At 37.1% G+C, this 26,913-nt stretch overlaps 1 protein-coding gene across 3 annotated transcripts in view; it reads left to right on the forward strand.

The window, feature by feature from the left end:
• The window catches only part of dis3l2 (DIS3 like 3'-5' exoribonuclease 2), a 137,139-nt gene that overhangs the window by 33,321 nt on the left and 76,905 nt on the right, over positions 1-26,913 (forward strand). For all 3 annotated transcript variants that reach the window (XR_015929549.1, XM_088616872.1, XM_088616883.1), the window contains exons 6-9: positions 7,950-8,163; positions 16,391-16,500; positions 18,999-19,228; positions 21,918-22,091. Coding sequence is in view for 2 of the 3 variants with exons in the window: in XM_088616872.1 (XP_088472998.1) it covers positions 7,950-8,163; positions 16,391-16,500; positions 18,999-19,228; positions 21,918-22,091 (728 nt within the window). In the remaining variant the exon portion in view is untranslated. The remainder of the gene's footprint in view (positions 1-7,949; positions 8,164-16,390; positions 16,501-18,998; positions 19,229-21,917; positions 22,092-26,913) is intronic.

Raw genomic sequence — 26,913 nt, forward strand, 5'->3', positions numbered from 1 at the left:
ATAAAGTTGCTTTGTGTCAGTATAGATTTGATTCATGTTATTTGCCATTCTGAGCTTCCTGTAATGGGAAAGCAGCAGTCTCCTTACGGGAATTTCTCTTTCTTTATGAACGAAACTGTTAACTTTTTGGCATTTCTTTAATTTTGATGACAGAAACTAAGATTTTGAGCTCCTTATACATTTTAGAAACAAGTTTTAGATATATTGATTCCACTTCTTTTTTTATATTGACTGCCACTTGAAAAATCCTATCTGTGAGATGGAGCTTGGAGAGTTTGAATAGTTTTCACTGCTAGAAAAGAGAGTAGGGTTGATTTCAGGGGTGAATTTTCAGTAAATGTCATATATTGTATATATATGTATATATCTGCTTAATGCCTCATACTTCAATGCACCTCTGTACTTTTTACTTAGGTACCACACATTTATTGTTCTGTACTGGCTACTGTTTGTTATTGTGTGTGATGGTCGGTTTAACTGTCATTATTTACTATTTAATATACCGTGCACACTTCCAGAGAGAATGACGCCAAAAAGAATCCCAAAGTACACATAGAAATGGCCCTCTATCCATAAAAGAAAAAAGTGAGAACTGGAAGAGTAAAAAGTGCAGAGTAAGTAAGACGGTAGGTGTCTGCCTTGCATTTAGAGAGTTAATTCACACTGCCCTCTTACAACAGTTGAAGCAGTGTAAAAAAGCTCCTTGAGAGAGCCATCATTCACCTCAGAATTGCAGCTGTTGTGTATTACGAGCTTTTTTTACCTTTTTCCAATGGCATCTATGGTAAAACAGTTTGTCTAAGCCCTATTGTGATGTTTGTTTTACGTCGTATATTGAACAAACCGAGGATTCGAGTTATTGTACATTGCACAAAGCCTGGTTTCTTTTTCTGTTAACATCCCACCAAAATATTTGTTTCTGAATGGCAGTGCGTATCATTTCATGTGGAAGGAGACCTGACTTGACATCTGTTAAAAAATGGATTTAAGGGATACTATCTGTGCGGTCTCCTGAACCACTTCCTTTTGCACAGACAGGTGTATAGACACCTAGTACAGACGCCCTTTCAGAAAAAGGACAAATGAAAAGATCTGTGAAACCTCACACGTTACCTGATCGTATTGAATACCCAACCTAATTTTTTCTAATAAAAAAGGATGACGTCTTGATGTGGGGAAAAATAGGGTCTTCTGCTCCAAGTATTCTTTTTTCTAATTTAGAAAAAAATTAAATGTAGAGTTTGTCTGTGGGATCTGACGTCACTACTCCATTGTGATGTTTTAACTGCATGAATATCTTGCTGTGGACATTCAAGGCTAGCAAATGGCTTACCACTAAAAAATGACTATTCTACATAGGCATCTGTGTAAGAAATATTATGGTGGTATGATGTCTGACCTCCAATTTTAGCTGTTTTGTAACAGGGCTGATTTCCTGTGCATTTGTATTAGAAAAGGCGGATTGCAAAAAAAAACCCAACTTATTTTCCCATTCAGTCATGAGGTTTATGTTGCTGTGAAATACAAGAATTATCTTATGAGCTATACTGCACTATATGGCATGAAATTTGTCTTTGGTTAGGAGATTAAATAAAGTCCATGTATCCACCACACCCAGAATCCAACATCTGTTGGTGAGTAGTTGACATTTAGGTCCTTAGTGATTGTGCCAATCTCTGCTTTCACTGCTCCTATCTCAGTTTTTACATGTTGCTTTAGCTCTCCCATTGAGTTCCAGTTCAGAAGAACTAAGCTCTTGCAGTTTCTTCTTGTTGAAGTAGCAGGGGAAGAGTCTGTACAACCTCTCTGCTGTCTTTGAGGATCACAAATACAAAATATACACAATGCACAATAACAAAAGTAGAAACAAAGTTTCTGAACCTTGACGTCTGAACTTTTTCCCCCCAACAAGAAAAAAAGTGGGGTCTGGCTGGCTCTATCTCTGAGCTTCAACCCTGGTCTTATGACCTCCACAAAAGGCGGTAATTGAAAGTCAATTTAAGAAAATCCTGATACAGAGTGGTATATTGAACAAACCAAGGACTCCAGTTACTGTACATTGTACATATCTGTGCAGGAGATATAGTCCAGGGTGAACACCCTGACTGGTTATACTTGCTAATTGGATACCCCAAGTGACCCTAGTGGTCAGTAGAAACAATGGTTTTCTGATTAATGTTCCAGCTAAGCTTTTCACCAGTTGTGTGTTTTAGTATTTAGGTTTCATAGTCGTTAGGTTGGCGGCTCTTATTAAAAGGACTGAGAAGGGAAAAACCTCCAACCTTCCGCAAAGGAGATGATTTTCCCCTTAGATTTGAAATGCCCTCATTGTAATTTGATCAGGTAACTGAAACTATAAAAAGTTCGTTTGCCTGGCAACTCTTGCATCAGTTTTTCCTTGGAGGCCTGTCGTGCTTGATGTCTGTATTTCAAATTAATGTAATCCAGTCAATATAAACTTAGAGAAATGTGCATTGCTTTATAACACCTGCCATGCTGCAGTCTGTTAAAAAAATTTCCAGAGCAGGGTTTTAATTATTTTAGTAGTACCTGTTTCTTGTATAAATCTGAACGTTTTGTTTGTAAGTTGGTCCACTGCTCATGATGTGAAGTTTAAAAACTGCTGTTGAAATTCAAGTTAACAGGCAATGTATTCAATTAAACGATATCTGTTTGATTCAGCATTTTTAGAAAATTAACTTTTAAGATTTCGAGCTTGTAACTAAAAAATCTGCAGTGGAAAAGAACAAATTCAAGTTAACAGGCAATGTATTCAATTAAACGATATCTGTTTGATTCAACATTTTTAGAAAATTAACTTTTAAGATTCTGAGTTTATAACTAAAATAATCTGCAGTGGAAGAGAACAAATGCTTCTATTTTTGTAGTAAGATTCAAATATTGTTTTATGGAATACATGTATTTTACACATTTAGAATGCCTGTATCTCATTAATTTTAACATTAAAAATAATTTATGTAGAAAAGTTAGTACAAATTACACAGGCAGTGTAAGGTGATAACATGTGAAGATGACTTTTGGTATTCTGTCCTGAATACTGACATCTAGGCAATTTTTTTCAATCCTGTTTCTAAAAGTTTTTAAAAGTGGTTCTATCAACAAAATATTTGTGTTTCACTTTCTCAGACTTCCTACTATGATATTTATTCTGTTTTTTTTGTCCTCAAAAAGTGTGAATATTTGAACCAGTAATTTACAGCTTGGTTAACAGAGCATTCTGGCCTCTTAACATTGTACGTATATACAAATGTCTATGTAAAACAAAGATTCAAGCATTTCTTTCTCATAAATTACGTATGCTATTAGGCAGAAAATGTCTTCCAGAATAATTCTATACATCCTGGACATATATTTCAGAGCTGTCTTTAAAATTTGCTTTCTTCTGTGGCAAGTTCAGGGAAAATTCAGACAAAATCTTTGCAATGTCCCTTTTCTTGGCTTTTCAGATGGATTTTTTCATCTGATCAAAAATTTAAGATCATCACTGTTTCTTTCAAATATGTTACGTAATTTAACAAGCCCATGTCATAAGTTTACTATGTATTGAGTAACTGAAGTGTCTCTGATGTGCTAGTTGAATTTAACTACTTGGGGTGGGGGGGAGCTCTTAAATTTCTAACTCATGGTGTAAAGTGTTATAAATGTGTGCTTTTCAAAACTCTTAATCTAGTGATAAATTTGAGAGGCTTTTATCTATATTTCTTTTTCATAGTTTCAGTACCTTTGAATAGAGTTTACTGCTGGCTGTACTCACACATACTGAATAAGTTACATTCACACTACTATGAAAAAGTTACCACAGTTTAGATCAGGACTTGACCACTTATAATAATGGAAGTTCAAGTCCTGTAACATTAGTTGAGTGCGATATTAAGCCGTGTTCGTAAAGGTGCTCACAGCCATTGTCTTCTGAAGTCTCTTCTTACAAAGCATGTGAATTAGTTTTTAATATACGGTTATAGATGTAAAATAAGAGAAGGTATTATTTAATCAGTAGCCAAAAGAATGGGTCCTATTGTTTGTTCCATCTTGTGTGTTAAGAAGGCCCACCCACTTTTAAACTCCTAATATCCAGCTCTCTTCTAAATGTCAAGTTAGCTGTAAGCAGGTAATCCTATTTCTGGAAGAGCTCCTACTGAGTCCTCAGTTTTGTATCTAGTAAAACTTTTAGGTGTGTGTAAAGCAACTGCTTAAGATGATGGTGTCAGATTGGCTGATCTTTTAGGTTTACTTACAGTTTCGGTAGAGTTTTATCTAAATATAGGTTCTTTTGTATTTGGGATTTGCAAACTTGTGACTAGTGATTGTTTCTTGCCGTTGTTTTCTGGAGCTCCCATTTTTAACCTCTCGCTTGAAATCAAACACCATAGTGTTTTTCCCAGAACATTCTTGGAAATCAAAGTTTAATGTCCTTATTTTTCCTCTTGGAAAGTGAAGGAAAATATAAATAAAAGGCAAAACCATCTGGCCATATTCTGCCTGTACTTATCCATTATTCTTTCTTAATTTGCTTGTATAGTAGCGGAAGTGTCTTAACCGAGTTTAAGTAGAACTCTTACTTGTCTAATTGGTCTGGGGAATTTTAAAAGTATCAGATTTAGAGACGGGTCAGAAGTGTAAGAGGTGTGAGGGTTTGGAAGGGATCATGCTATCTAGTCACCAGACTGGATGTAAGAAAGAACAGTGCATCAAAGACATTATTAAATTGTCACTATCAGGCTTTAATTTTCATCTCCTTTTAAGTAAATATCCGCAGAAAGTACAATGGAGGACGCCCTATTGAGGAAGTTCTCACTTGAATAGTTGTCTCTTAGGATAACTTACATAAATTGTTCTAATAAAAAGATCCAATTAGAGCTATTCATTAAAAAAAAAAAGAAAAAGCAAAGGGATTCTTGGCAGACCAGCGAATTAACTGGAAATTTCTATTGCTTGTTTTGGCTGACAACTTTCTCCTTAGCAGTGTGTGCTGCGTCCCAGGTGTGCAGTTCTCAGCTTCTGAAGAGTTTGTTAAAATAGCCGCAGACCGCACTTGTGAACAGCCACTTAAACCTCAATGAGGGGTAACTCTGAGACAAAGCTTTGGTTTGCTTTTTTCTCTGCTCTCTCCAACCCTTTATATTCATAGGTGAGTTCATTCTTAAAATATAGAATAACAGCCGCTACAATTGTAGGCATTGCCCTACCAAAGGGAGTATTAGAAAGTGGTAAGTTCAGTGATGGGTAACCTGGAACAGGAATTTTCCTCATTCCTCATTTCCAGGGTATCCACAGAAGAGTCTTAACACCCCAAAAGTGTGCATGCCTTTGACATATTGCTTAAGGCAACATCAAACCTGGCTAATGTCTTTCTTCTCTTTTCAGCATGGAATAAACCTTTAACTTGTTCCCTTGCAGCATACGCATGCTGACGCAGCTCCCTACTTGAACTACTAATGTCAGGTCTGACAGTCTTAACTGTTTATCAACGGTGTTTGACTAATTCAGGAAAAAAGTGATTAGAAGCACAGTCCTGGCTGCAGGAATCAGCTGAAACAAATGGCTGAAGGCAAAATTTAGAACTTGAGAGAAGACCAGAGAGGTGTCACGTATCTCAATAAGCAAATTACAGAATTGATGACTTGTTTCAGCTGTAATTGCTGCTGAAGGTGCACATATGTGCTATTAGGAGAATTTTCTTTTGACAACACAGTATGTTTATACTGTCCAATTACCACTGGTAAGGATTATTTTTTTCTTTTCTAGAGTATAGATCTCCAGAAGAAAAAAAATAATTTCTTGGATATCCTGTCATAGTCATCTGAAACTGATTTCATTTTATTTGTTGAAAAGAAAAGTGAGGGGATTTTCTTAAAACAGGCCCCATACTGTATATTTTCTTAATCTTTAAAATTACGAAAGATGAATTTCAAATCCGTGTGTCATAAACTGACATTTCCTAAAAATTTAGCACTCACCCAATGTGGAACTGTTGAGACGGTTTAATGAAATCAGTGGTGATTATTAAATTTAATTGCCAAACATTCTAACATGTAATTTCATTAAAATAAGTCCAGTAGTTTTACAGTGTCTTTACATTAGTAGATTTTAAAGAGGCTTGCAACACATCATTAACAAATGTATTTATACACATAAGTTTCTTATTTGAAACAAAATCAGATTACCTTTCTCTTGTAATTTTTTTGTGTACCTTTTAATATCTTAACTGATACTCAGTGTTGTCTATATGTCCATAAAATTCTGTAGAATTCAGTTATTAGAATATTTATTTTTCACCGTTAATAATATTGATACAATTCTTTATTATTATTTTTAAGCTTTTGTGTGCAGAAACAGCACACATAGCTCTGTAATACATCCATAATTTCTGGCATCAAGCTAAATATGTTTGAGTTCTTATGAATGGGTGTTCAGTGTTTTTTTCTGTTTTGTCATTTTTAAGCAGAGTAATTTTCAAAGGCCAACAAAAACTTACGGGTCATTTCCAATAAGTGCATAGTTTCTGGTAAAGGTTTTCTATACATCTGAGAATGGATGTGAAAAGAACATTGCACTGACTGACAGAAATGAGGGATGAAACTCATTCTGAATTTTCATTTACCTGTTGTCAGGGTGATGGCTGTTTATTAGTATTGGGAGATTGGGAAGAATATTTGCAACTGATAGCAGCAAATTAATATAACCTAGTAACTTCACCTTTGAAGACATAAACAGAATGTTCATTAAATGAAACATTGTTTTGGGGTGTTCCCCTGTTATTTTTAATTATGCATCAATAATAACTGCTTGCTGAAACTAATATTCCCGGACAATTTTGTGTCCAAGAAAAACAGAAAAACCACAAAGTAAGCTTAGCATGTCAACATTGAAAGATTTGCCTTAGTAGGGGATAGGTTTTCTGCTGTAATGTTACTGCAGTTGCAGGAAAGAAAGTGTTTTTCTTCTGTCTTTTGAATGCCAAAGCAAGAATTTTTCATCATCGACAATGATTTTTTTTCAGCATGGGAAGATTTAGAACTCTTGAAAAGTGAGACGTTGTGGTGGTGGTTATTGGCAGACCAAAAAGCACCATGCCAGACCTCTCTTGAGTTTTCCAAGTAAACTTGAGTCCTGTTGCTGACCTGAGCAACCCCAGGCCTTTCAATTTTAGGTTGAACTTGGTCGTAATTTTGTGAGGTGGACTTCCAAAACTTTTTTTCTTTTGCAGGTCTTGAACTCAGTCCCCCAATGGCTAAAGAGACAGCCACTCGGGGTGATATAAATGAACCATAAATAAGTAACCTATTTAGACCCAAATGGAAGTAACACTTTTTGGATGTGTTTTGTAGAACAAACACTGGAATTTAACTTTGTATAATCTGAGAGCGGTGGATTATTCCTTGCATATTGATTTCTTTGATTGCGTGTCTTCTCCAAAATATATTGTGAGTAAGTGGCTGTATCTGCAGGATCAGTGATGTGGAGGGGAAAAAAAGAGTCTTAAAATTAATTTTATCTTTCGATATGGTTGCAATCATGACAGTAAATATACCCGGAGCAAAGTTTTACAACAAAAGTTGGCCATGTTCAGTTTTTTTTCTTATGCTTGCTGACTGAAATCAAAGTGTCTTGTCTTTTTGGAGGAGTGTTCTCTTTCCCCTTCAGTTTAATGGTGTAGAACCAAAATGAGCCTCTAAAGTGTCCAGAATAGACATGACCGTAATAAAACGATCCAACAGGAAATGAAAACAATATTGCAGTTTTTAAAACTGATGGGTTTTTGCCCATTATCTGACTCCAATCCAGGTTTTTGATATAGGTTTCTGTCTCAACAGTAGTCTTGAGTAAAGAGGGGGCCAGCCTCAGATCCAGGCCGATTGAAGCCGATCTGTTTTGCTCTGTGTTTTTTTTTTGCGTGATGACGGTGTTCTGTGTCTGTTGCCGTGCAGGTGATAAAGCAGGATGGCGATGGGGAGGGGCTGAGAGAGCCGGAGGTCCACGCCGAGCCCCCTTTGCCGTGTGTGGGTGCTGCTCTGGGCAGATGTGCGGAGGAGGAGCGCGGTCCTGACGTTGTCGCCGAAGCGCAGTTGGACAGAGACGACCAGGAATCAGCCCTTGATTTGCTTGCCAGCAGAATAGAACCATTAAACCTCAGCACTCCTGGTGAGTTTCACAGCACGCCCATGTTCCTCAATATTATTTTTGAGTATGCAGACAGCAGGGAGTGAGTGTACACATCTGTATTGGAGATTTCATCACTACAAAAGATTTTCTTCAGCACAAGGCACGTCATTGCATATTCCTCCCATCCTCCCTTCAGGAAGCGTCTCCCTCTTCTCAGTTCTCTATTTTTGTAAGACCTGCTATTTAAAAATTTAGGCACAGCTAGGCCATCAACTGGAAGAAAAAAAAACAAAAAGCTTGCATTACTATTACATGGTCCTGTTTCAATTAAATTCCAATCCTGTGAATTGGAGGATAAGGGAAGTGGTGTTACCCTGAGAATTGAGAGAACTGCCTTGTCCAATTACAGTACGTGCCATAACAAGAAACAAAAAAAAAAGTGATAACTTAACCTAGCTTGTTTCCTCATTCATTTTTATATCCAGTGTTATTAGTCAGTTTCTCAGAATCTGACACAAGGCTCTCTCCAAATGTGTTTGGATCTAGCCTTTCAAGGCAGAGCGAGCTTGGGTGATTGCAGGTCACTCCTCCTGGCCCCCAGCACTCTGATAGGGTCAGCCTGGATTTGAACCAGGGTACAGGCTGTTGCAAGCTTTTAAATCATCTTAAACTGACAAAATAGTCATTGCTAAAAAAAGCTTTTGAAGTTTTTTTTTAAGTTTGGAGTATTGTACAGATACAGATTCATTGCAAGTGACATAACTTGAAATTTAAGAACCTGGGGCTTTTTTATTGGCAGCATCAGATCTAGATACGACCTGTTTAAACAAGGTTCATAGAGTTCTCACCAGGCACTGACTAACAGTCGACTCATCAGTGTCTTCTAGTTACTATTACAGTTATGTAAACATGTGAAATAATAGGAAAAACAACTTTGCAACGGAAGTGTTAGCGAACTGTGAATAACGTGGCTCTCATTATTGTATCTGTAAGGTGGTTAGGCTGGTAGCAGGTCTCTAGTCATTCTAAGAGGTTCATTGCTTGTGATGCAAAATGAGTCGACACCCTGATGTAATAATTTTCCCAGGGCTGTCCTCGTGTTTGTGTGCACGTGTGCTGTCTTTGTTTAATTAGTCTGGACAGTGAAGTAGTGGCTGAGCAGTACAGGAAGGTCAGCCTTGTGCTTTTGCTATAATATGATGTGTTGTCAGGGACTTTCACAATGTCTAGATATCTCCCTTTTCATATCTTATCTCAAATAGTTACTCATTCAGTATAAGTAATACAAACTTCTCTTAATTCCCCTTCTGCTCCCATTACAGTTTTTACTTTTATCAGTTATGTTGGGAGTGGAATTAGATTATTTCAATAATAAATCTAAATATCGTTTAGTTCCATTATTCTTTCTGTTGTTGAAGTGAACTAAAGGAAATGTTATTTTTTAACTAGACTCTTGCAAAAAAAAAAAGAGCTGTCTTGTTAAAAAATATTTTTGGCTTTTAAACATTTGAATGAAGAAACCTTTCCAGGTTTTATGTATAATGTGAGGTCTTGCCAGAAGAACCCTCAGTTGTAAGGACATTGGTGCAAATAGAATCAAGGCTTAAGTACTATTTGAGAAATAGCAGTGGTGTATGGTACTGCTGTATGTCCACAGTGATAAAGTCTACTGTATGTTTTCTGTAATGAAACAACACTGCAGAATTGTATTGTTGAAAGACATTTCATATATTTATAAATAATTAAATCAGTTGAAGTCAGATTTAAAAGTTGATCATGAAGCTTACACGTGTATAACATTTAAGGCACACATTCATTTTAGAGCAAATATGGGAGTAGATAAGTCAGAACTCGCATACCAGAAACTCTTAGATAGCTTTAGTGTGGTTGATTAATTAATAGCTTGTGACAGGCACAGCATAATATTGAAACTGATCCCAAAATGTCAGTTCTGATTTAGAACATGAAACAATTGAGGGAAAGCAGCAAGATGAAAGAAGTGATTGCAAAGCAAGTGCCAGATTAACAATTCATTTCTTCTCTGAGGCCAAGTGTGACTTAAGGCATCTTGAGTGTGATATTTAATGGTATTCCAAAAATAATCTGTTTGTTGTAATTTGACAACTCTTTGCATTCACTTCAATTAAAAAAATATTTTGTCTCAGTCTAATAAATGCTCTTGGGTGGTGGAAGGACAAGCTATTTTTATTTTTTTTGACTTTTTGAGAGTTTTGTTTTAAACAGGTGCATTCATATAAACCTCTGTGTATAGGATATAAATGTTTGACAAATTCTGAAATACTTGATTGTCCAAGAAAAATGATTGGGTTTCTTTAAACATCTTGCTTGCCAGGTTTCATTTAGCATCTGTTTTAAAATTCCTTCATCGTTCAGTAATTATGAATGCTGAAATGTTCCATTACTCTGTGCTATACCATAACCAGAATAATGAAATTTTAGATTTTAAAATGGAGCTAAATTCAGTTTTCGCTGCATTCTGTCAGATTTCCATGTTTTTTTTTTTCTGTGAAACAATGTATTGATGTTCAGATCGATTCCTTTAACCCCCTTCATACAATCAGTAAAACTGACCCTCGTTTGAAAGGAAAAAAAAAACGATCCATTAAACAAATGCTCTTTTGTTATTGGAGAGTGCTTCTAATTTAAAATGCATATTTTTTCATTTCCTAAATTTAAACATTGTTCGGTTTGTTCATAGCTCCTTTTACAATTAGTACCAGCTGATAGCTGGAAAGCAGAATCTGGGATCTGATTATGTAAACGCCTGTTTCCTCACTGGCCATTTCGATTCAAGTTACATCATTTTGACAAGACAGAAGCTTTTATTTCCATTGGTGTTGCTCTGAGTATCTGTAAGCGCTTCGAGGCGAGGCAAAGTCAAGGGATTTGATATCATAGTGCAGTTCCATCTTCTCTTTGTTTCTACAGATCTAAAGTTTAACAAACCCTTTTGCACAGTAACCTTGTCTTGCTCCCAGAGGACTGGAGTGTACTGGGGTTTTCAGTCCAACTCGGCTCTTAATGAGCTAAACCAGATGGTTACTGGCTTAATGGGACCAATTTAACAGCTCATCTGAGCTCTTCAAGTTCTGCTGCTCTAAAGAGAACTTTAATCCTTCAGGTACACTGGCCCTCCAGCAACAGGACTGGACCTTGCCTCTGGTCAAGGTTATTGTGGTGGATTTTTTTAATGGCCATAAGCCATTTTAATTTTTTTGGCCATAAGCTAAGTGAAAAAGTTAGGTTCTCTAAGCATTCAAAATTATTAGACAAAGGTATGTTTTCTTTTGCCCTTTAACAGTTCTTGTTAATCATAACTGATAATCAGTGTATAATTCTGTGAATTATTTGACGTATATTTTTGTGTTGGGTATAATCTTATGTTTGTAATGAAAACTATTTTTGTATTTTTGGCATTTATCATGGAAATCTAAATATACTCAGAGGTCTGACTGAAACAATAGCAAATACAGTGCTTTTAATTTGAGCACTTGTTCAGCAAAGCTGACCAGGACTGCTCTGCTGGGTGGGAATTACCTCTGGTACTGTGTGTCCTTCAGGCGAATAGTTCCCACAGCTAGGGAACTGGGGGGGACATATGGCCCTGGAGGATGTGATTGTCAACAATTTGTGTTTTTGAAAGGAAGCGTTTATTCTTAACATGTGGAAATTCTGATCTTTCGCAGAGTGTGGAACACTGACAGCTCTTGAGAAGTTTTTTTTTCTGATGAAAAAAACTATTCTAAATGTGTCCTCTTAGCATAGGTCACCAGACAAGTTGAGGACATTTCTCTTTTATTGGGAGCCTCCCCCCGGTGTAGTTCATGTGACCCCCTTATAAGTGTGTCACAGCTGCTGCTCAGTGAGGAGTATATTCCATGAGGGTGGGTCAGACTGACTAATGTCCCGTTCTGCCAGCAGTAAGGGTGGGATAAAGATGACAGTTCAGAACTTATACATGTTTTGGAACTTATTCATTTATTGCTTTGTACCAATTTTTTGCTTTGATGGGAGTACTCTTCCGAAAGGTGGCCACAGGATGTTTTCTCAGGTTTAGAATACGCTCCCTTTAATTGTTACCCAACATAGCATGAAAAAATGGCAATAAGATTTAATAGACAAAGTCATGAATAACCCTTTATGATATCTTAAATGCTTTGTGACATTACAATGCTTTCTGAGATTCCAGAAACTTGTCAGTTTATTGTAATGTCAGTCGTTAGTATGTGCCTGAAATAGTTGCTTTAAAAGGCCTTTGTGTTTTTCAGATGTATTCAGTGTATGTGTGCAAAATTGTGTACCTAATTGACGATGACGAGTTTAAGCCCAGTCCTCAAATAAACATCTGGTAATGTATGAATACAGACTGCACTGCTGCATGTGAAACAGCTAGAGCAAGAGCACAAAAAAATGACCTATAATAAAGTCGGAGTCCTGGGACTGCCAAATCCGCAGGAAAATGAACGAGGAATTAATGACTGTAATTGTAGTCCTTCTGTGAAGTGATTCAGACCGGTGCTCAAGCACATTATAAACAGAAAAGGTAGCTGCAAATGACAGCTATCAGACCAGTTGTAAGTAAAATGAAGCCAATCAGCTTAAATAGCTGCTAGGAGAGAATAAAATGATTTCTAGGATTTGAAGAAAGGATAATTTTCTATTTGCTTGCCATACAATGTCAAATATATACTAGTTTCCTGTTTGTAAAGTTCTGAAATCTCATTTTGAAGATTATGTACTTTAAAAATAAGGGTATTATAGAAATTATGACATTTTTGAAATTTTCTTTTTGAATTTTTATCGAGATCATGTTTGGCACAAACCACACTTTCATACGGAGTTTTACAGTACTTTAAATAATCCTTGGAGTAAGTAGGTGGGGGACATGGTAGTGTAGCAGTAGCATTGTTGCCTTACTGGCTTTCTGTCCTGGGTTAGATTCTGACCTGGGTTTGTAGGTTATTTCCATGCCCATACAGGAGTTCTCCAGGTGCTCCTGTTTATTCCCACCTCCCAAAGACTTTCAGGCCAGGTTAGACGTCTCTAAATTTCTCCGTTGTGCTGTGTGTGTGTGTGTGTGTGTGTGTGTGTGTGTGTGTGTGTGTGTGTGTGTGTGTGTGTGTGTGTGTGTGTGTTCAAGCCCTGCAATGGACTGGACATCCAGGTTGCATGGCTTTGTGCCTTATACTTCTGGGATATACTCCAGGTTGTCTTGACCCTTACTAGGAATAAACATCTAATACTGGATGAAAGATTGGAGCAAGTAGGTAGCATCTGCTTTATCAATTATCTCATTATTTTTTAAAAGGCAGCAGAAATGAGAGAAATGAGTCACCACATTTGGCTAAGCTGTAACGTTTTATTTTGAGAGCCTGTGTCCTTGCTGACTGTAACATCAGCAATCCTGTACCTTAAGGACAGATACCTGTGATGAAGTAAACCATTGCTGCAAATTAAATGTAGTGAAATATAGAATTGTCTGTTCGACTTAAATTTTGTTTGCTTCTGTTGGGAGCCCTGGCACATTAAACTTTGAAGAATAAAACTGTTATTGTGTAACATACACTGTGATTGCCATCCAACACCAGTCGGAGCATCTAGAAAATTCTCCTGTGAATGTTGACCTTTCAGTCATTTTTGGTGTGCTTAATAAATCTGATTCTGAGTAGTCAATTCATAGATGTAAGATGGCCAAGTGAGTAGGGGAAACAAGTCAGATTTGTCCGATAGTGTTTGAGAGGCATGCAAAAAAGTTTTTATTGTATTGTGCTTACTCTGAGTTTAACAGAATTAAGAAAAGGAAGAAACTGGGGGAGGAAAAACATCCTTTTTAAGGTATGTTTCAGAAAAATATTGAGTGCACCAGTATTTCCAGTTTATACAGACTTTAATTTAAATCAGAATAAACATTCAGCAGAGGCTTAGAAGCCAAATAGCGAACACCTCGGGTAGCCCTGTTTGAAAGAACATGCAGTTTGCACTGAAAAGATGAAAAGACAGTTGTAAACCCAGCGATATTCACCTGCACGGGAGCAGCAGTCACGTGAAGTAAGACACAGGGAGGCTTGATAGAAGTTAGTTGCTCACCGCCCTGTACGTCCTGGGAGTTTCCTTGCTCTTCTGAATTATGGAACTTTTATTTTTCCTTTTGAAGTTTTATCTGGACTGTAACGGCAGGATGTCGTGGAGTGCCTCTGTGAAAATGATTTTCTCAGCTGACAGAAAGTAGTTGTGGATGTCAACGGGAAACGGGGAGAAAGAGCAGAGCAAGTCAATTAATCTTGTGCCATTGTTCAGCCGGAAGGGCTGCGCATACGAGGACAGACAGCATTACTAATGGGCTACTATGACTCGCAGAACTCCGCACATATGAACTAAGGGACACACTTGGGCATCAATAAAATTAGTTTTATAGCTGCAAAATACAAATTCATGCAATCCAGAATCTCTTTTAATAGTGTCACAGTTCTGTCACCCTCTCAGTTCTCCTGGGAACTTCGTCTAAATGAGACAGGGCAATTAAAAGCTGAACTCACTGACTAAGCAATAAAACTGTAATGTCTTGCATTTAAGGCACTAATGTTTTGCTTAGATGTGTTTCAGCATAGGAGATTGTAGTGATTGTTTCTTTAGCATTCTGCCCATGTAGCACTGAGAATTGAAATAGCTTTGTGTTATTTCAAAGCATTTATTTTCAAAGATTTATTTCTGGAAGCGGTAACTTTTATTCTTTTTATTTCATTCCAGTTTCCTTGACGCTGCCTGTTTTGTTTTTGTTTTGACCATATATTTGATTTGTTTCTGTTCCGACAATCGCATTTTTCATTCCGAGTAGCACATCCCAACATGTCCAGGAGCTTGTGCTCTCAGGGTTTTCCACTTGTGTGTTTCGTTAAGCCTTTTGGAGCTGGCTGCTGAAATAAGCCTGGTATCATTCATCCAGACACCTTCCAGAAGCAGGGGGAGAATGCAGACTTTCCCAAAGAATGAGATATTCTAAGGGTCTTTCAAAAAAAATCGTAGTAAATACCTGTCATAGAATTGTTGTAATGTTAAAAGACAAATTGGTTAGTGCTGAAAAATACTGTAACTTTGTATGGAAATACGATTGTGTGATGGGCTAGAATGATCAAATCAGTTTGTATTTTATGTCTTGAGCCTAGTCATGACCACAATGATTTTCTTGGAAGCAATAAGAAGCTTGTGTGAAAATTGTCGCTCGGTCTATTCCTGGTAGCACATGATAAGCTTCCAGTTAATTCAGTATTATTTTTTTTTAATAAGGAGAACATAGCATAATTTTCAGTTAAGTAATTATTAACATTTCATTTATTCTAACACATTTTAAAAGTGAAACCTAGACAATTAGAAAATCTTCTGTTTTTATATAAGTAAGCTAGCAATAACAAAGCATAGCTTTATTAACCAGTCATATCAAATCAATGATATTCGTATCATTGAGTTATATTATATCAATATCATCTGTGTAACCAGGTTGGAGCTCCTTCTGTTGATGGGCTTCAACCAAACTTTTTACTTTAGTCAAAGAGTGGAGAAAGTACAATTGGGAATTAAAACATTCTTTAATTGAATACATGATTAGTTTTTCCATGCCCCCATGCTTATCTTGCTTGTTCTGATGAAGTAGAAAAGCAATAGTGTTAGGTTTTTGACTTTGCACAATTGTCGGTGTGTGTTTGCTGAAACGAAATGAGGAGCTGTCCTAGTGTTTACCACAACTCAGAAAATCCTAGATAGTAATGGGATACTTACCCAGATTTTAATAAACACTCAGAGGCATCACTTAATGTTTCCAGGTTTATTCCCCTCAATTTCCAACTTCCCCATAAGGCACTGTAGAGTTTACAGCACATGGAAAGAAAGCCGGGCATGTTTCGTTCTCATTCTCCTAGTTCAGTATCAGAGTTGCCAGAAGCTGCGTGTACATAGAAAAATTGAGTACTCAACCTCCCACTTTCCCTGGTCTCAGGAGACTCAGGTGTCTGGGACATTGCAGGTATTAATTTGGCCTGAGACAAGGTGCTGAACTTTCCTTCTACACTTTTAGCTCTTTGAAAAAGTGAGATGATCTTTCATGACACTTTAGGGACTATGTGAAAACATGTGCCCCAATAAAATTAGGACATATCTTTTTGAGGCAGCTTTCACTGATTGTTTTTTTTTTTGTTTCATGACATCAGTTGTCTTCAAAAGTTATTTTATGTTATGTTATTTTTATATTCAGGGTCAGCTTGTCCAAGAAACGGAGAAACCCCAGGTTCAAAGCAAGATAATATCTGCGGTTCAGATGAGCCTCAAACACTTGCCGATAAGTTTCTTCAAAGGACTGGGAAGGTAAGTAGTATGTTTTTGAAAGGAAAGAGAATTAATTACTTCCATACACTCCTTACATTTCTGTCCTTCTAGTGGAGGAAACCTAGTGGTGACGGCCTTTAAAAGGAGGTCAGAACAGATTACAGTAAAAAAAAAATCTACAGCAGGCTTGCTTTTTTTTATCTTAACAAGACCTCCTCGCTCTATGACTGAGCAGCTTTTGTGTTCTTAGATTAAAAATGATTATAAACAAAATTGCTTGCATATAATGAATGGCTAAAACCCTGTCCTGCCCTGCATTTGGCTCAGTACTGTTTACTTCTGGTTGAGTTATTGATAACTTGGCTGGAGTAGCCGTATTTGTGCTTTTTACCTCCTATTTAAGCTTCAATATGTTTTCATTTTGCTGTTGATTTTGTGTTAAGGGCAATTACAGTAGAGCGGAAGAGAATGAAGAGTGAGAACCATTATTGGGTTAGCAAAGTAATTACAAGGCAATAGCTGGAGACCGCAGGAGGCCTTTCCAGTGTTGGTATATGGTCTTCATCCCCATGGAGTGCATTGGTATCCAGTGGTTTATCTTTTACTTTCATTCTTTGTGTTCTTTAGGACACCGTCTAGTGTGCCAGTATGAGGCATGAGTTCAACCTTTCATGTCTGACTGTGAAATGTTTCAGTTGTTTTGTAGCATTTTCCATTTTACAGCAACAAACAAATTGAGATACTGTCTAATTATCATTGACACCTGTCCGCTGTAACCTGCAATTCTGCATACACGATTAAAAGCAATGGCAGGTCTTCAGCAGCCCAAGCGGTGCCAGATTTTGACATTAATGTCATCTTTGTAGGCTAGATATCCTAACAGGAATAGGCATGTGCTTATTTCAAGTCCACATGTATCTAAAATGAAACGCAAACCTTGAACCTATGGACATTGAAACTGCCCATTTTTTTTACTAATAATTTTAAAGCTTTTACAGGGATATGTACACCTAGCAACTCATTCCTAAGACAAGACCGTTTGATTTTCTTGAAAGAATGAGCACTCCACAGCATTTTAAAGGATAATCTTGCATAACTGGTTATCTTCTTCAGGAAATGTAAATCACCCCCATTAACTTCTCAGATTTATCTGTAAACTAGGTTTGGTTGGAAAAAACAGCTTTTGAAATACAGAAATGGTGAATAGTAAAACAGGTTAAAAAAATAGACTCATGCGAATATGCTAGTATGATAGTCCCTTACAAAACGCCTGCAGTCAGTTAGCAATGTGTTCTTTAAAAAACAAAGAGTGCTTTGCCTAGTTGTGTACTCATTGAGTAGTAAAAGCAGAGGAATAATGTATTCCTAAGATTTGTCTAACTGTCTTCAGGTTATGGACTGACATGGAAGCACAAAAAGGAAAGCTAACAACCATGAACATTATTAAAAAGAAGAAACCAGAATGTAATTCAATTCATATTTCATGTTTCGCTTATCACATCCGCTCTTTAGCTTATGGTCAGGCTTTAGAAAATTAAAACACACTGTATGTTAATGATTCACAATCAATATGTACAGAATTGATAAACAGTCAATTGTTGTCAGACAAAGAAAATAGTTGGGCAGTTAGAAAAGGGTTCAAACTTATAACGGGAGTTCATAAATGTTGCTTTGACACTGAATTTTCCTTTTTTTAAGTGTTCCGCAAAGGTCAGAGATTTTTTTCTGATATTTTTTGTTGTGGAGCAAATGTTGGTTCACATCTGCTCTACTACAAAAACAAAAAACAGCAGAGTTTAAATAGTTCTCAGATTTAAAGAAACAAATAAAGGTTATTTCCATGCTGAAAAATAGAAAGGAGAAACAATGTTTTGGCTGTTGAGCCTTTTTATGCGTTTTTACTTATTATTCACCTAATTGCCATTTGTTCAAATCGGTCAAACCCGCCTGTTTAAGATCTTCTCAAAATGTTATAACGCTTTGGTGCGGAGATCATGAACAGGTGAGTTTGGCTGAACACTTGAATAGAGGTGAATACATCTTCTGTCTGTGTTGAAGGTTCTTCATTTTAGAATGGACCAAACAAGGGTTGGTAGAGCACTTCAATCATTTCCATTTTATCTCTAGGTTACTGATAGATCCTCTGGTTATTTGGTTTTTGGAATCATCCAACTTCACGCAAGCACATTAAATAAAGGAATGCTTTATTTTAACATTGTAACACTTTGGGATGAGACTGTAAATGAGAACCAATGAGATTTGTTCTCATTTACAATGTTACCCACAGTGTATCCATTTACATAGTGGACATATAGCAGTCTGAATGAAGTAAGATGTTGCATTTATTTGATTCAAAATATACAAGAAAATGTTAATGTTGCAAAACTTCAATAGTGTGTAGACCTCCTTAATTATTAAATAATATGAACAGAACTTTTATTAGAGTCGAACAAGTGTTTGTTTTTCTGTTGTTTCCAGGTGCCGTGATTTACTAGTCTCTGGAGCAAACACTGAAACGCTGTTTCTCCTGGTTGCAGGTGGTATACATAGTGGAGCGGAAGCACTCTCGGGCCGTGACGGGCTTCATTAAGCACCTGCCAGAAAAGGACTTCGCCATGTTCTCCCCTGTCGACCACAGGGTGCCACGCGTTAACGTGCCGCTGGCTGACTGTCCCGAAGACTTCAGATCGCGCCCCGGCGACTACGCCAGCACCCTCTTCATCTGCCGCATTACCGGCTGGCCTGATGACTCCAACTTTGCTGAAGGGTGCGTGCAGGCAGAAGGGACAAATTACAGCAGCTTGTTCAGATGACTCTCTGTATGCATTTAGAAACTCACAATTCTGAATGATGCACATTTATGTTAAGGACACAAAAAAAACTCATTTGCTGCCTTGCAATTCAAAATCAAAAGACTTTGGGAAACCAGGGTGAAGAGCATTCACTGTTTTGGCAGGTGACCTTTTCTTCATTCGTACAGGATCTTGATCTTGCCAGCTTTAAGTTAAGCCCATCTCCATTCCTTGTGTGCCGCTGTGAGGTCTCATGAATGAGCCTTCATACACCTGTTCACTTCTTTTAGTGTTGAAACCCAGATAGGCACAGGTCTCATGACCAGGTTCTGCCTAGTAGTCCTTGTCTCTGCAAAGCCACAGAAATCTCCAGGATCCCCAGATGTCTCTGAGACACCTTGTTCCCAATAGTGAAAATTTGTGATTCAGCATTTTCTGTTAAGCCCAACCACATTCTGAAATGAAAACATTGCTACTTGCTGCAATTGTCATATTGGCTGTGTGGAACACAGCCAAAAGATGAACACACACAGTTAATCCAAGAGTTAGGCAAAAATCCTCTTAGTCATATTGAGTATCTCTGCAAACTCCAGAATAAGCAAACACTGATAGATGCCTTATTTTTAATTTAAATCCCTTTGGCGTCCATTTTAAAACTCCTAGACATTTACCCAGGCCATGAGATACATCACGTACTTGTATGAAACAGTGATGCATTATTATCTTTTATACAGTAGGTCTGATCATTTATCTTTGAAATATCATAATCTTTCTTTCCAAAGGATTGAAATATTGAAAGCAAATGCAACAATCAAGGTCTGATTCCTTTCCAGAGGGGTGTTTACAGGCAATACCAGCAGCTCAATTAAATTAGGCAATTAGATACATTGTTACTAATTTCAACTATTGAGTGCTTAGAATAATTAGAATCTCAAAGGGATGTGTCAGTCTTCTTTGTGAGCTAAAATGCTGCATATATGTTCGACGCTTTAGTAAAAAGTGATAATTACTGTGCAATTAAGGCAAATTACTGTGTCAGTAATAATGTTATGCTGAAAATTCCCAAAAAGTAATTTTGTGACTCTTAAAAGACATTCAACACACTGCGGGTTGAATCCCAGTTGCTTTCAAAGCTGGCATAAAAATCTAAATTACTTTTAACAAGTTGACAAGAACAGTTTGTAAGAAAAAAGGAAAGTTTCTATTGATAGTGAAAGGAACAGTAACATAATTTAGACTTATAAATATAAAATAAAATAAACTGCACAAATCAAATTTAAAAAATGGATTATTTTTTAGTTAAAAACCATTTAATTTGTTTATTCATACCAACTCAAGTTTCTGATGTTTTCTTTTTTCTTTAGACCTGTCATTCAAAGCACGGTAGGTGCTGTTAGAAAAGTAAGAAAAAGCAGTTTGTTTCACTTTAAATCTGGTATGTTTATCAGCTTTCTCCTAGCTAGGAACTTCAATGCTTCTGTTAGGGAAAATGTAAACCTGCATTTAATTTCTTAAAGGATGTGACCTAACTGACAAACCAGAAAAGCTGCATGTTGAGCCACTTACCCAGAAAACATCAATAAAAACAAATTTGTGGGGAGCCTGGAATTAAACCTGCTAGGAAAATTAGAGCTGATTCATGGAGATTTCCCAATGTACCACGGAGAACGAATGTTCTGTATCATACTGAATCATTTAAAATGTACTCTCTGTCTGTGAAAGGTGGAAATCGCTTAAGAACGTCCGCAGAGTTGTGAGTAAGAGGAGGCTGTTCAGTCTGCCATGCAGACGCTTCTTGATCAAAGAACGTTCCAGGTCTCAACGAATCAACATCCGCAGCATCGCTTGTTTTTTTTTTTCCATTGCCCCTGCCAGTATATGAAGGAAATGTTATCTGTCGTCCTGAATCTGCCTTTACTTGACCTCTTTCTGACGCTGGGCTCTGCTCTGAGCCGAGAAGAGACATGTGAAGTTGACTGACAGCCTCAATTGCATGTGGAGTTTTGAAGCCCTCAGCCATTGCTTTTCTTTTCCTGTCTCATGTGGCTTCATTCCAAAAACCTGTCTGTACTGTATGTAACATGCGTTTGGTCCGTGGTTTTGTTCATCTTACAATAACGCATGGTACAGTGCTAAACATGACGATGGCTGATGCTGATTTTGTTTGTTTTGTGCCACAATGCCACTTGTGATTAGAAAGAATGACATCTTTCCATATGTTGTTGTACCACTTATTGAAGTTCATAACGAATCTTTAGAAGGACAATCCTTATTTTCCAACAGCGACCAGGTCTGGGGGAGTTTATGGTCTTTAGAACAGTGTTTCCCCGTCTTTATCACACTAACACCCTCCAAGCCCCCAACACCATCCCCAGTGAAGAAAAACCTGCGGTTTATCACAGACACGTCCTTGTCTAGACATCCAGCCCTCAAACTAAGCAGTTTAAAGTTGGGCATGTCAATAAATGCTCTTTTATTATCACATTTACTTTATTTATTTTCGTCTGTACCTTCTGCATGTAATTTGTCCTTATAATTTTAATGTTATTGGTGAGTGTTGTCCCACAATAACTGTGTTTTCAATGGTTGCGTAAAAACTGTCAATGTCTAAGGGATGACTGTTGTCATCAACAATCATCTTATTTTCTCTTTTACTTTGTCCAGGCGACTGGCGAAGAGCTTGGGCCAGGCAGGTGAAATCGAGCCAGAGACAGAAGGTATCCTGATGGAGTATGATGTGGATTTTTCTGATTTCTCAGATGAGGTTCTGCGTTGTCTTCCCCTGCACCTTCCTTGGACAATCCCACCTGAGGAGTTTAGCAGGAGAAGGGATTTAAGGTGGGCAGGCATTTTGAACTTATAAAATGAACATTTGTATTACTCAATCTGGCAACAATTTGATGACGTTAATTGCTTTTTCCAGAGACAAAAGGAATGGTGCCCAGAGCCATTGATGTTAAAAGACAAATTTGTTCTGTGTGTCTAGGTTTCCACATGGTCTATTCTGAAAAGAGGAAATAAACTGGTTCCTGTCATGCTTTAAGTCCACTGAGGAGAGCTGTATATATTTTGTCTAAATAAATGTGCCAGTTAACATTCAGGCAATGTACCAAGGCAGTGGTATTTGAGTGACAAAATCCTTAATGTGAATAAACTGAAAAGGGCACTTTCCTCTGTGTAAGCTACCAATAGATCCAAATAAATGTAACAGTTAGGCTGCTTCATTGTTTCACTAATATTCTTCATATGTTCATCTGTAAAATGTTTTGTCAATAGACATTCAGTGGAATTGTGGATTGCTGCCAGAAATTACATTCATCCTATCCATTGTGGTACACTTGAAATGGCAAATGTAAATGAGGAAGTTATCTGCGGTTAGATTGTCACTTCAGTGTATTGTCTCTTGGAATCTTTAATGATTAATATCAGGTTTTATTTTGTTCTATTTTTAACAGCATGCTATCTGTACAATTGATAACGATAATAACTTGGGTAGTTCAATAACTATTCAGTAGGTAGTGAAAGTTTCAAAGTCAGTTTGTTCTCCCTTTTAGGGAACTTCATTCATGATATGTATGTACTTGACTGGTTAATTAATAATGGGAGTCGCTTCTATTGAACTTTAAAGTGATCGATGGCATAGAATGCTTCTTTTCTTCTGCACGCAAAAAAGGTGCAAAATTCTTTAGTTTTTCAAGCCGTAGTTGAAAAAATATATCCCACGGATATTTTATGAGAAGAAAATACCAGTTTTATTTAGGAAGCACAGTTATTGAAAGTGCATGCATTATTTTAAAGGTTATGTGTTATACCTGAATTGAAAGCCAGAACCTTTCAGGTGAATAGTCCTATCTACTGTGGAGAATCTGAACAGAATGTGATGGTGACACTGTTTTGCTTCTTTCATTGCTGAATAGAAGATTGATTCAGTGAGACTTGGAGCTTGGAAGTTTTCTCTTTCACATGAGATTTATCGGCTCCTCGTCCTCATCTAGATGTGCAGTTGACTTTGTTGTGCGGCGCTAGGAAAGCTGCTTTCTGAAACATTGTTTTGGGGCTTCTTCACCCTTTTAGAGCAGCTGTTCCAGTTGAATGCACTGCCATCGAAGAGATTAATCTTCATTATCATTTTTTTTTCTCTGTAATCTTAAATCAGACTCCTTTTCCCCACCCTTAAAACGGTGGCTTTCCCTTTTATTTCCTTATTCTTTTCGAAGGGATTAAATTCATCTTATTTGCTCAGCAGTGGGATCACTTCACACGGGGATGTCAATGTCCAGTGTAAAAAAGAGCTGCACTCTGGCTGTACAGGGTGGAAGCACTCATGTCACGGAGCTTGTGGATATTGCAATTCTGTTTCAGCTCTTCGGCTGGTGTTCAAAGTGTGGCATTAAAGAAAAGAGTCATGCAGTGCTCAGTATTCATTGTTCATTTTTATATTTCTGAGTCTGTATAGATTGTAAACGTACAGTATGTGCTGTTTGTTTTGTTTTTTAGTGGATTTTAATTTGAAAGGGATGTCTTTTTCTTCAGCACACAGTTAGCCAGGAGTTGCCCGTGGTTTACCTTTAAGGATTTTAAACCTTGAAAAAATGCACCTTTTAGCTTTATTTGGCACATCTAGGACCAGTATGTTTTGGATTTTTGTGGCTGCTAGTGAAATAAGAAAGCTATCTTTTGTGACATTCCAACAGAGTGTAAAACTGGGATGTGACTGGCCTGGTGGCGTTAACGTTGGGATACACTGTGAAAATTTTCAATCCACTTGTCTCAATAATAAGACATTAATTATATAATTTAATGGAAATGAAGTCGTTACCAATAGGATTAAAATGCGTATTTGATAACGCTTTTCCACATCCTCTCAAAGACCTGAGAGCCTCTTGCTTCCAGCAGGTTAGGTAGAAGACAGTAGTGTACTTTAATGACATTTAGCTTTTGTTAGTATGATTTATGAGAGTGAGTTCTATTTTTACGTGGCTATTGCTGCACTGTTAATGATGAGTGGCTTGTTTATTTGATCCTGTCATCAATAAAAAGCTCCATGGGCCCTGCGGGCCTCACTGGCCCACACATCTGACACAGTCCAGCTTGCGTTCGCGCTCATTCTTCTAACGGAGCAAAACAAGCGTGTTTTTGTTCCGCTGAAATAAAGCGATGGAAAGTCATCTGATGTGAGTGCTAACAGTCCTGTAATCACTTTTCCATGTTGCAGTACCACAAGTACTTTGTTTTCATATTTTTAAGCTAAAATAAATAACATTTAGGAAATAATGAATCCCATTTTAATATGGCATTAAACAGAAATTGCCATGCATTTATAAAATACATACAACTTAAAGTCCTGGTAAGTATTAAGCATGGTCTCTGGTTAATATTAGCCATTGTTTTTTACAAATTAAGATTTTATAAAACGTGAAAATGGGGACACCTGGGCACCATGCCTGTTTCAAGAGCGGTGGAGAATCCTTTGTAAGATAACAAAAAATCTTTCATGGCTTAATCTCTATTATATGTACAGCGGTGATGACTAGGACTGTAAAACGCTTTTAATTGAAAACTCCTATTTAGAAAAACAGATTTAAAATAAGACAAGGAGTTTCAGTTAGGCTGGAATCTGTTTTTAATAGGAAAGGACAAATAGTTAGGTTATAAAGGGTAACAATAAAATGTGAGAAATATACATGGAAAAAACAGATCTTCGTGTAGTTGACCGAGAGTAACAAGAGATGTCTCAAAATAAAAAAAAAAACTAAAAATAGATTAAACATCATATGTAAAATATGTTTAGTTTTCTTTTTAAGGCATTAAACAACAGAATTTTATTATGGTTTCTTAGGAGAAGAGCTGGGTAATTATTTTTTTAAAAATTTTGACAGCTGAGAAAGCATTAACTACAGCGTTTAAATTGGTTTTGAAGTAGATAGCCAAATCCTGGATCTCAGAAACAATTTCATTGATTATATAAAAAGTTTTAAAGATGATCTGTTAATTGAAACAGATGATGATGATAAAACAGACAGATAAGCTTGTGAAATCTGAAGTTGCATTTCTGTTATTTCTAATCTTGCACAGATGATGGAGTAAGTAAGCAAGTACAAAGATTCCTGAATTGTGCACATCTTGTATTGGTGGAAAAAAGTGGGCAAATAAAGTCAGTCTTGTTTAATAGGAGTGTGCCTTTACAGTGAACTGTACAGTGTGCACTTGATAAATGTCCCTTTGAAACTAACAGTGTGGCAGAGAAAGATAAACCTGTTCAGTGTTGCTTCTATTCAATTAACGACATTCCTTTGACGTGCTACACAGTCCTAACTCACAAAATGGAAATGAAAAGAGAATAAAATACAAAGCAAAAGAATAAAATGAGGACAGGTGTTATCTTGTTGTTCCTCTTCCAGAGAAGCATTTTTTAAATGATCAAAGCAGCTAGTCTTTCTTTTTTCCTTCACCCTAACTTTGAAAATAATTGCTTATACAGAATAGTTTCCTTGTGACACACACAGGCCAAATGCCTACACTTTATCAAAATATGAAAAGTAATCAAGCCTAAACGTTCTGAATGTCAGTTATGAAAAAAGACACATGACAGTCAATATGTAATATATGTGAAAAATGTGATGTGCTGCCGTAACTGGCTATGGACTATATTTTGTCACAGAACCAGCTTTTTGTTGCGTTATCTGGACAATGTTGGAATCCTGATAAGGACACTTTTGTAAGGAATATATTAATTAAATCACTTATAAATGATAAATGAGTAACATTTACATAATGAAGTAGGTTCAAGCTAACTGTTGTACGCAGAATGATAGATGAATCAGAAATATATATACATATCCTGTATGACCTAGTTAAGAAAATAGTTTTCAATGCAATGGTTGTTTCAGCTCTTGACTATCATGTGTCAAAGCTGTAAGGGGGGAAAAAAAAGTATTCAAATGCCAGCTTCATGAAGATTTTTATATAATTCGCAATTATTAATGACTCACTTTTTGATCTTTTTAATTAAGAATGTATTAAATCTTATAGCTTTGAGGCAGAAAACCAGCTTTCATTTTATCTTGTAGACTAATTAGTTCTTTGTTCTTTAATTCATACTTTTGCTTAATGGCAGATATACAGCAAAGTAGTGTGGAACTGTCCATTGGAAACGCATTCATTGACTGTGGTCGAGGATGACTGCTGTCCGTGAAACTGGAGGTGACTGATGAGACCAATTTGGGGTCTGTTGCTCTCCGGCAGGGTGAACAGGTGTTGTCACAGGATGTCTCTGGTGGCGTATTTCACAGCCTAATCATAGTGAGAAGTCATTGATGTCCTCGCTATGCTTCCCCATTCTGACTTTTTTTGGGTCTCGAAGTACTGGGCTTCTTTGAAGATATTACTCTGCTCTCCTCCCCACTGATGGCTGATGTGTGGTGAGCGTTCTGGCGCACTATGGCTGCCGTCGCATCATCCAGGTGGATGCTGCACATTGGTGGTGGTGGAGGGGAGTCCCCATTACCTGTAAAAGCGCTTTGAGTGGAGTGTCCAGAAAAGCGCTATATAAGTGTAAGCAATGATTAATTATTATTATTATTATATTCTCCTTCAATCTGGGTCGGCCATTAGCGCCCAAGAGCTGATACTTATATTGGACTTCTTGATGTTTTTGTAA

This window comes from Lepisosteus platostomus, chromosome 2 (genome assembly GCF_059453375.1).
Source record: "Lepisosteus platostomus isolate fLepPlt1 chromosome 2, fLepPlt1.hap1, whole genome shotgun sequence".
In the NCBI taxonomy this organism is placed as follows: domain Eukaryota; kingdom Metazoa; phylum Chordata; class Actinopteri; order Semionotiformes; family Lepisosteidae; genus Lepisosteus; species Lepisosteus platostomus.